At 55.3% G+C, this 10,143-nt stretch overlaps 1 protein-coding gene across 1 annotated transcript; it reads right to left on the reverse strand.

The window, feature by feature from the left end:
• Window positions 1–1,190: 1,190 nt before the first annotated feature.
• Window positions 1,191–6,341, reverse strand: LOC136157350 (testisin-like). The gene is made up of 10 exons (XM_065919269.1): window positions 6,324–6,341; window positions 6,034–6,138; window positions 5,867–5,893; window positions 5,762–5,816; window positions 5,635–5,664; window positions 5,522–5,548; window positions 5,163–5,328; window positions 4,194–4,477; window positions 1,751–1,905; window positions 1,191–1,430 (listed from the first exon to the last, which is right to left on the reverse strand). Exons 1-10 carry the CDS (start codon window positions 6,339–6,341, stop codon window positions 1,191–1,193), a joined length of 1,107 nt encoding a protein of 368 aa, XP_065775341.1.
• Window positions 6,342–10,143: the final 3,802 nt, after the last annotated feature.

A 10,143-nucleotide genomic window follows, 5' to 3' on the forward strand; every position in this document is an offset into this window, starting at 1 on the left:
CAGCCTGCTTCTCCTTCTGAAGGGACAGCACCGTCACCCAGCCCGGGGGACCCCGCCTGAAGCTGGGCTGGGGGCTGGGCGCTGGGCGCTGGGCGCTGGGCACCACCTCTGGCTCTGCCCCCAGCACCTCTCAGGGTTGACGTGGGAACTTCCTCTCGTGGCCGGGAGGGGGTGCTGCCCGCGAACTGCACAGCAGCCTGCGCGGCCCAGAGCTGGGTGGGCACCGTGTGTGGGAGACCTCCTCCCCCAGGACAGGGGTGTGAAGCCCTCAGAGGCCATCCTGAAAAAAGAGGGGAGATGTGAACATTTCTTGGTTTTGTTCACTTACTTGTCGACTAGACGCCCCTCCCTCCCAGCCACGATAAGGTCTGTCTGGGTCACTCGTGGGTCACCAGCTCTGAAAGCAGAGATCACACTCCCGCACCCACCCCCTCCCCTGTCCCAGGTCCCCTCACCACATGTGGCTGCAGGGCAGGCCTGCCCATCTTTCTGGTATCGGCTCAGAAGCTCCTGGGCTCCACCCGTGCTGGGTCTACAGACTCCTGGCCAGGCCAGGCCCAGGTCCCCGTATGGGTCCCTGGAAGGGATCAGTGGGGGACACAGTGTCTTGAGGGCCAGACCTGGGCAAACAGGGCTGGTGACATATCTGGGCCCTACTGCCCGCCTCCCAGGACCTTCCTCCTCCATCCTGCCCTCTCCACCTTCAGGGGACTAACTGGCCCAGAGGGAGATCCCTGGTCTCGTCTGCCCAGGACAACACTGGGTCTGACATAAGCCTCCCCAGCCAAAACCTATGGTTTTTCCTGGAGTCATGTATGAATGTGAGAGCTGGACCATAAAGAAGGCTGAGCGCCGAAGAATTGATGTTTTCAAATTGTGGTGCTGGAGAAGACTCTTGAAAGTCTTTTCATAAATGATCTTTCCGATCAAACTAACCTGAAAGGGTTTTGTTGTTTGCAACCAAAACCCGAATAGCACAGATGGGTGGACGACGATTTAGGAGTTAAGGAGTCGTCTTGGAATGGACGGGACGCGAGTGACCGTGAGGGTGTCCAGGAAGCCACCCGGGGCCACCAAGAGTGCGGCAAGGTGTCAACTTGAACATATACACTTTTATTAGCAAAGGGGACAGAAGGGAATTGGGCCTGACCCAGCAGATGGCCCCAACTCTCAGGGGCCGTCGGCTGGGCTCAGGCCAGCCGTAGGAATGGGAGAGCCCAGAGCAGAGGAAGGAGCAGCAGCAGGAGGCAGGGGTCCAGCGTGCAAGTGTTGTTTTTGGCCAAAACCTCTCGGATCCACTTGTAGTGCGCACTGACATTGGTGTAGACACCCGGCCGGTTGGGCCTACCGCAGCCCACTCCCCAGCTCACGACTCCAACTTGATACCACAGCCCTTTCTTTTCACAGACCAAAGGCCCACCTGAGTCACCCTGGGGACCAGCATGGGTGAGCCCAGCCTGGGGTGGCGCGGGAGGGGTGAGCAGAGAGGCCGGGAGAGCAGGAGGGGCTGTGGAGCCGGGCAGACGGGGTGCAAATCCCACCCCTCCCCTCCACAGAAGTGAGCAAGCCTCCGTTTCTGCATCTGCAAAGTGGGACAGTCGTTCCTATCCCCACCCCCAGGGTGGACACGAGGCCCAAATGGAGGGCAGGGATGCAGGGTGTTTTCTGGCCGGGGCGGGGAGGGGGGTGCCTGGGGTGATGAGGTACTACGGGCCCAGAAGCGCGAGCTGGGGACGGGAGGGACACTCACAAAGCAGGAATCCTTGCCGCCTTGAGGGTCGCCAGCGCAAATCATGTCTCCCCAGATGTCAATGCGGAAATCAGGCATTGAGAACAGGTGATTACACATGGCGGTGTTTATGATCCCGACCTGCACTTCCTGGAGGGTGTAGGGATATGGCAGACCTGCCGAGGAGTTGAGGGAACAGAGAAAGATGGCATCCTGAGCCTCTCCTCTGCCATCAGAATGGCACAAGCTACGAAGGCATGTGGCGGGGGGACCCTGGGGCACGCACAGTACCTGGGACATTGCCCTTGACTCCTCTGCTCTAGCCCAGCACCCAGCACGTGGTGGGTGATGAACACACCACGGAAGGGCCTGGAGGAGGGACAGGCTGTTATAGTTTCCCTCACTGTAGCCTACAGACAACAGGCCCTGTTCCAGCCCCCGCTCCACCCCCGGGGAGAGACCTTAGCATGGCCAGGGTGGGGCTGGTGCAGCTGGGACGGTTTAGGATCTGCACAGTCAGCGCCCAGTGCCTGCAGACGCGGGGCAGCCTGGCATGCTCTCTCTCCCCCTGCAACGCGCCTGCCCAGCCCGAGCCCAGAGCTCTACCAGGCGCTCCTGCAGCACTCCTGGGATGCAGTGCAATCAACCTCCGTCTCAGGTAAGGAAAGATTCAGGAGGAAGGTCACCCTCCCCCAATCCTGGCAAAGCACCAGGAGCCGCCAGAGCCGAATATGAACCTGTGCATGCTAGGTTATTTCAGTCGTGTCCAACTCTTTGCAACCCTACGGACCATAACCCACCAGGTTCCTCTGTCCATTGGATTCTCTAGGCAAGAATACTCGAGTGGGTTGCCATGACCTCCTCCAGGGGGTCTTCCCAACCCAGGGACCAAACCCGGGTCTCTTATGTCTCCTGCACGGGTCAGCGGGTCGTTTACCACTAGCACCCCCTGGGAAGCCCTGATACGAACCCAGGCCTGTCCAAAGTCTAGACCTGAATCACCTCCTTGTCCTGCAGAGGATGGTGACCCCATTAACACTGAAAGCTGGTGAGGCAATCGTTTCTTGGCTGCCAGGCGCTCTGCTAAGCCCTCACAAAGGAATGCTTTTAAGCCTCAGAACTAGCCTCTCTGGTGGGAACTATTATTACCCCATTTTACAGATGAGGAAGGTGAGGCAGAGTGAGATGAAGTGCTTTGCCCAAGGTTTCCCCACTAGTACAGAGTACATCAGTTCTGGGGGTGGGGTCAAGAAGTCACCTTCTACCTGTGGGAGTGAGGGTTCAGCTGGCGCTAGGTGTGATCGCCTGTCAGCTGGGGGAGGGGCAGTGTCAGCCTGGCTGGGCCGCTCAGCTCAAGGCCGTCCAGCCCTTTGGACCCAAGAAGTCTACACTGGGGCACTTTCTCCAGCCCCCTGGGGTGCAAGAAAAGGATGGGGCAGGTCTCCAGTTGACTCCCCTCTCCTCGCTGGCAATGCGAGGTGTGTGGCTGGCTACCCTCTCTGGGCCAAGGAGTCCTGGCTTCTCCATGGATCCCCAGGGCCTGGGAAACTCTCCAGGCCTCTCCGGGCGTCCTCGTTTGTAAAGCAGGCATAAAGATGCTGCCAGCCTCTAGGCAGGCAGACTTCAGAAGGAAGAGAGTCCTTGGAGCCCAGAACCGTGTTGGGACACACGGTGCACCAGGGGAGCGTGGTCTATCTCGGCTGCTGTGGTTGAGGGCGAGGCAGGGCCGCGATAGGCCAGGGAGCAGCGTGACCGGCAGTCTAACCCGTGAGCCCCTCTGGGGGGCCTGGGCCCAGCGGTTTCGAGGGACTCGTGGTGAGAGAGAAATGGGTGGCAGCTAATGGCAACCCACTCCAGTGCTCCTGCCTGGAAAATCCCATGGACGGAGGATCCCAGTAAGCTACAGTCCATGGGGTCACAAAGAGTTGGACATGACTGAGCGACTTCACTTTTCACTTTCACTAATGCCAGCACATGGAGCCCCGCAGAGATTGAGTGGGAACAAGGCTGGAGCGAGGCTCGAAGTTTCAAGGAGAGAGAATGAATGAGCTGGCACTCCCAGATGGGAGGGCTCCCCACTCCCACCGTCCCTGTCAGTGCAGAAGGGGTGGGGGAGCTGGAGTGGGAGGCTGGATGGAGCGGGTGGGGGGGAGCACCCTGCTGGGGTAGAAAGAAGGGCTTCCTGAAACACACACCCCTTCCCCCCCGCAGCACCCAACAGACACCCAGCAGGCTGGGGGTGCTAGCCTGGGTCTTCCTCCCTGGTTTCTGGCTCATAATCTCCAGAAGAGAAGGGGAGCTTAGGGTACAGAAAGCCCTGCTCTATGGGTGAGGGGCAAGAGTGGAGAGCCAGCGTGGAGAGAGCACCGAGCAGGCTGCCCGCGTGAGGCTGGCGCAGCTAGAACCCGCGGGCGATGACACTGCTACCCTCGCCTGGCCCAGACGCGGCTGTCCCCAGACTCACTCAGCTCTTCTTCAACGTCGCCCCAGCCGGTCACCCAGCAGTCACTTCTGTTCTCAAACTCGGAGATGGAGGCCACGACACAGATGGGCTGGATGTACTTAGTGTAGGTGACCGAGGAGGACAGCTTCACCAGGGCGATGTCATACACCGGAGCTCCCAGATAGAAGGGGCTCAGGAAAATCTGATCCACATTGTAACGGTTGTAGTAGGCTTGCAAGTTCCAAATGGATGGTGTGGCAGACAGCTCCCCAAACTGAACCGACCAGTAAAAGGGATTTTGGTTGCTATTAAGGGAGGAGAAAGCCCTCAGGGGTCTTCAGAGGGAGGGTGGGCCACTCCAGCACGCCTGGGGCTGCTCCCTGAGCTGAGACCACTGGGACACTGCCCGGCTCACCCTGGACCCCATTAACAGGCCCTCCTTCCACAAAGAGGCCAGGGTAGAAGCGGGGAGAGCCCCAAGAGCCCCAACCAAAGTCCCACACCTGAGGACTTCGGGCAGGAGGGTGCCTCCCCTGCCAGCTCACCTGGCCGGTTACTCAACCACCTGTCACCTCCAGGGCCCTGCTCTTAAGGGGACCAGCAGGTTCACGGGGGCCACACAGGCTGGGTTCCAAACAGCTTCGGGGACCACTGACCCCACCAGCCGGGCTCCTGTCCAGCACTTACCTCAGCTCGTTCCTCCCCCCGGGGCACACCTCCGCTGGGAGGTGGGGTGAGGAAGGTGGAGGCTGGAGGTGCCATTTGGGGACAAATGAAGCGAGAAAGAGAACAAGACACACAAATGTTCCGGAAGAAACCGCACAGGTTTTCCTCCGGGAGCGCCCCGGGGCCTCGCGCCGGTGTGTAACGGGCTGCAGCCCAGCCTGGGGCTCAGAAGCACACGAGGGCCGCGGCCACGTGGGACATGGGCGCGCGTCCTGGCACAGACCCGGGACGTGGGGTCAGCGGGCCCCCTGCCCCCAGACTCACTTTTCAAAGCAGTGCGCGGCGGAGAGCACCCAGCGGCGATTGAGCAGGCTCGCTCCGCAGAAGTGGGAGCCCCACAGACGCAGGCTGCCCTGCCACGGCCAGTGCCCGAGCGCTGAATCCTTTCCACCCACTATGCGTGTTGGGATGACCCGTTGGCCACAAGGCCCTGGGATGGACAGACGGACACCAGGTTGAGCTGCGGGAGGCAGGCTCATCCTGCCCACCCTCATCTTTGGGGTGCGCGAAGGGAAGGGGCTCCCCGGGGAAGCACACGTCCTGGGGTCGTGCCACCCAGGAAGCGTCGAACGCTGGGGACCCGCCCCATCCTGCCCCCCGGCCTCCTGGGGCCCTTCAGTTACATGAGAGCATCGACGAGTTCTGAAAACCTGGAGGAGGGAGAGGGAAAGCTGAGGCGCCCTTCGCGCTCGGGCCCACGAGCCCTCCGCGGGGAAGCGCCTTCGGCACGCCTTACCTGGAAGCAGCAGGTCCTTGTCCCGAAAGGCTGGGGGCAGGAGACGAGATGAGCTCCCCTCCGCCTCCTCGCGCCCCAGCCGCCCCCGTCACCCCGGCTGGCGCCCGCAGCCCTCGCCCGAGCTCACCCTGCTCGGCGATTTCGATCCGCACCAGCAGCAGCGCCAGCAGCTGCGCCGCCCCCTGCGGGCGCATGGCCTCTCCCCCCGCCACCCGGCGCCCTCTGATCCCACCCGCTCCAGGGCCCCGCTGAGCGCCCCCTGGGGGAGAGGGAGCCGCGGGAACCCTGGCAGCCCCCGCCGGGCCGTCGATCTGGCTGGTCCAAGGTTTGTTTGGGTACCTGGGACGTCACAGTGCCCGGCTTTGAGCTTGTTACTGGGACTGGTCCCCAACGACGTACCTTGCTGTGGCCCGGGAACCGGTGCGAGCCGCCGACCCCTCTCTCGCCCGCCACGCTGGGGGCCTGGCCGCTGCCCGCTGCCCTCTGTACTAGCCGCTCCTTCCTCTAGCAAGGACCAAGGACCTGGCCCACCGTCAGGACTCTCATGAAAGCACAGTCCCAAGTCCTCACTGAGTGCCGATTGGGGCCAGGCACTGTATTTTCTGCTGTTTAAAGTGATGACCTTCCTGGGACCCACAGAATAAACGCTGGCCTGATTTGACCATCTAGGGGGCTCCTAACCTCCCTGCCTGCCTGTTGCTGCACATGGAGCCTCATCTATCTCTGCAGAGCCTACAGGTTGCTTCCACTCCTTGTGGACACTGTTGCTGGCACCAAAGTCACTTTGTGGGCACAAAGTCAAAGTCAATAATTTTTTAGGAGGATTCACAGAACTCAGAAAAGCTGTTCCTCTCCTGATTATCGTACCTTACAGTGAATGGATACAGATAACATCAGCACATGCCAAAGGTGCAGAGAAGAGTCTGGGAGAGACCGGGTGCAGGCTTCCAGCTGTCCTCTTCCAGAGGGGTTGGATGGGCACTGCTTAATTTTCCCACTCATGAACTGCTGTTAACCAGGGGCACTCACCTAAACTTTGGTGTCTGGAGTTTCTATCGGGATTTCATCGCAAAGGTAAGGAGTGCCCATGTGGCTGACCTTAGTTCTCAGACTGCAGCCCCTCCAGAGGTCCAGCTGATCCAGTCTGACCCAAGACCCCACCATGAATTACATCATTAGCAACTATCTGGAGAGGCCCCAGGACCCCAGATCGACAGACAGCCTTTTCAGGCAGGACTCTCCAAGGGCTGGATGTTATTTCCTAAGAGCTGTTAAAGGGCCAGTCCTTTCTTTGGACTATGCAGGGTTTGACCATCCTAGACCTGTTCAGTTAACCTTTTACTGCACAGCAACCAAGAATGAAGAAATGTTCACAGAAAATGTGTACATGCAGTGGAAGGATCTATTCAAATAAACTGAACTGACTCCAGAGGAAACTGAGATATTACATGGAACAGCAGACAGCTTGAAAAATTCTAACTGGTTTCCTCAGAAAGCCTGAAGAGGTGTTTATCAGCATTAAATAAGAATTATACTACAGAAGACCAAGCAATCAGAGAACAAGAAAGAGTGTCTGGAAATTTAAAATATTGCTGAAGTAAAGCAGCTTAGCCAAACACCTGAATAAGAAAATGGACATAGCTAAAAAGTGAATTGGCAATCTTGAAGACAGAGTAGTGAAATGCCGGGGTCCAGCCCCAGCAGGATCCAGGGGGTACCCTCAGGATGAACGGCGTCGGCGAGAGAGAGAGAAGACACGTGAGACTAGCCTTGATAGGGCCAAGTCTGCGAGGGAGAGAGAGAGAGAGAATGACCAGATGGGGGTGCAGAGAGTCTGGAAGATTCTGGCAGAGTCTGGCAATGCTTTATTTTTTACCATAGCTTTTATACCCTGAGTTAGTACATTTCTAAGGGGAAGATAGTTTTACATTACGTCAGCTTGTCCTTCAGAAAACCAGGGTGTTTTCTGCATACTTCTTTGTTTATGAGGGTCTTGTACATTATCTTCGGGCCTTGGGGCCTATTAACATTTTTGCAGGTCAGGTGAATGTAAACCTATTTTCTGTTTCTATGGTGACCTTAACTGAAAGGTAACAGTGTCATAGGGCAACAGTACAGAGTAGAATTATATTCTTGTTAATACAAAAATTAATCTTTCTGCAAAGGTTGTCAGTTGCGTTTATCTAAGAAGTTTACCCCATACTGACTCTGCGACTTTGGTGAGGCAGCTTCTGCCTAGCACTGCTGACTGACAATTAACAACCATCTCATTGTTACCACACTAGGGCTGAGTTCTTATTTCTCTAGATCTTTAACTATATTAACAATGGTTTTATAACACAACCTTAGCACGTTAAAGGCAAAAATACAGCAAGCATAAACACAGCAAGCAAATCACAACCCAATAACCACCTACAGAATAATTTTTCTTATGTTTTCTAATAGGACTCTTTTACCCCTTAAAAGGGCTCTATATCTATTAGGGCTTTTATATAATCAGGTTCTTTATGCTATTTTATGATTAGGATATTATAAGCAATCATGCATATTAGTACCAAGCGCATAAATGCATTTGGCTAACAAACTACCAGCAAAGGAGTTTAAATTAAAACACTCCTTTCACCCTGAATAATCTCATAAAATACCACCACCTGGGAAACTTATTGATTAAAGTTCTAAATTGATTCTTATCTGGGAAGAGATTGGGAAAGGCCTTCCTGCCTGTGTCAGAGATATTAGGGAGCAGTCCATTGAAGCAGACATCAGAAAGACAGATATCATCTTTAAGGTGAGAGCCGGAGGCAGCTTTTCGAAATCCCTGAAAACCTGATCTGCCTTGCCTGTCAGGCTTTCTCCTCGTGACCTTGTCATGGGTGGGATCTCGTGAGCTGCCCTTTTCGAAAACCCCTGAAAACCTGATCCACCTTGCCAGTCAGGTTTTCTCCCTTATGGCCGTTTTAGGGGTAGGGTCTCGTGTGTTGGCTCCCGGCAGTGAAACATGGAGAACTTAGAGCCAAAGTTTAAAGGGGACATATTACATGAGAGAGAAATGTAGAGACATGGAGTGACAGTCAAGACTGGTTCTTGTTGGGACTTCCCAGTCGTTAAGAATCTGCACTGCAGTGCAGGGGACAAGAGTTTGATCCCTGGTTGGAGAACTAAGATCCCACATGTCGCCACAACTAAGGCTGAGAGCTCTGAAACTCGCTCTGAAGTCTGAGAAACACAGCTAGAGAGTCCGTGCATAGCAAAGGAAGATACCCTGCGTGACACAACTAACACCCGACACAGCCAAACAAACAATAATGAAGAAAGAGTGGTTCTTGTCTATCCATTTCTCCACAATAAAAAGTGCCTTAAGTGAAATAAAATAGGGGGTTGAGAAAAGGTGACGATCAGGCCTGCCTCTAGCATCCCCATTAGCAAACCATTAGAAAGGCAGGTCGGGGGGCTTCCCTGGTGGTCCAGTCATTAAAAATCCTCCTGCCAGTGCAAGTGACACGGGGAGATCCCACATGCTGCAGGGCAACTAAGACTGTGTAGCTCGACTACTGAGGCCTGTGCGCATGGAGCCCATGCTCTGCAACAAGGGGAGTCACTGCAAGGAGTCCGTGCGACTCAACAAGAGTAGCCTCTACTGGCTGCAACTAGAGAAAGCCCACCAGTAGCAACAAGGACCTACCGCAGCCAAAGGGAGGGAAAAAAACGCATGTCTGTACATGATATTGGTTCCATATCTATTTTTAACTCCTCAGTATCATTTTGAATAGGTGAGCAGACACCCGTGAGCACAAAAAGAGTAATTGAGAGCTTCCATGGTGGCTCAGGGGTGAGGAATCCGCATGCCAGTGCAGGAGACATGGGTTCGATCCCTGATCTGGGAGGATCCCACATGCTACATGCAGAGCAGCTAAGCCTGTGCACCACAGCTGCTAAGCCTGTGCCTCAGAACCTGGGAGCCACAACTACTGGAGTCCGAGTACCCTAGGGCCCTGTTCCGCCACAAGAGAAGCCGCTGCAAAGAGAAGCCCGAGCACCACGAGTAGAGAGTAGACCCTGCTCAGCACAACTAGAGAGAAGCCCGCATAGCAAGGAAGACCTAGCACACCAAAAAGAGATACATTAAATTAGCAAGGAAGACCTAGCACACCAAAAAGAGATACATTAAATTAACACCAACAACAAAATAACAAAAGAGTTGTTGAATGGCTGTGAGTTCTAAGGGACATTTGATGATCAGGAGTGTCAGCATGTCCTTATTTTTATGTTTTATTAAAAAATTTTCAATTAACTATAGTTGATTTACAATGCTGTGTTAGTTTCAGGTGGCAGCAAAGTGACTCCGTTTTTTGTTTGCTTTGCCGTGCCGTGTGGCATGTGGGATCTTAGTTCCCTGACCAGAGATCAAACCTGTACCTCCTGGCAGTGGAAGCTCAGAGTCTTAATCACTGGACCAAAAGGAAAGTCCTAGGTTTACACACACACACACACACACACACACACACACAT

This window comes from Muntiacus reevesi, chromosome 2, assembly GCF_963930625.1.
Source record: "Muntiacus reevesi chromosome 2, mMunRee1.1, whole genome shotgun sequence".
NCBI classification, from domain to species: Eukaryota; Metazoa; Chordata; class Mammalia; order Artiodactyla; family Cervidae; genus Muntiacus; species Muntiacus reevesi.

What these genes read in the sequence shown, in the direction of transcription:
- LOC136157350 (XM_065919269.1), bottom strand. An exon ending in GATCGAAATCGCCGAGCAGG is followed by an intron (nt 5,665 to 5,761) that starts GTGAGCTCGGGC and finishes TCCTGCCCCCAG; the next exon opens with CCTTTCGGGACAAGGACCTG. An exon ending in GAACTCGTCGATGCTCTCAT is followed by an intron (nt 5,329 to 5,521) that starts GTAACTGAAGGG and finishes TGTCCATCCCAG; the next exon opens with GGCCTTGTGGCCAACGGGTC.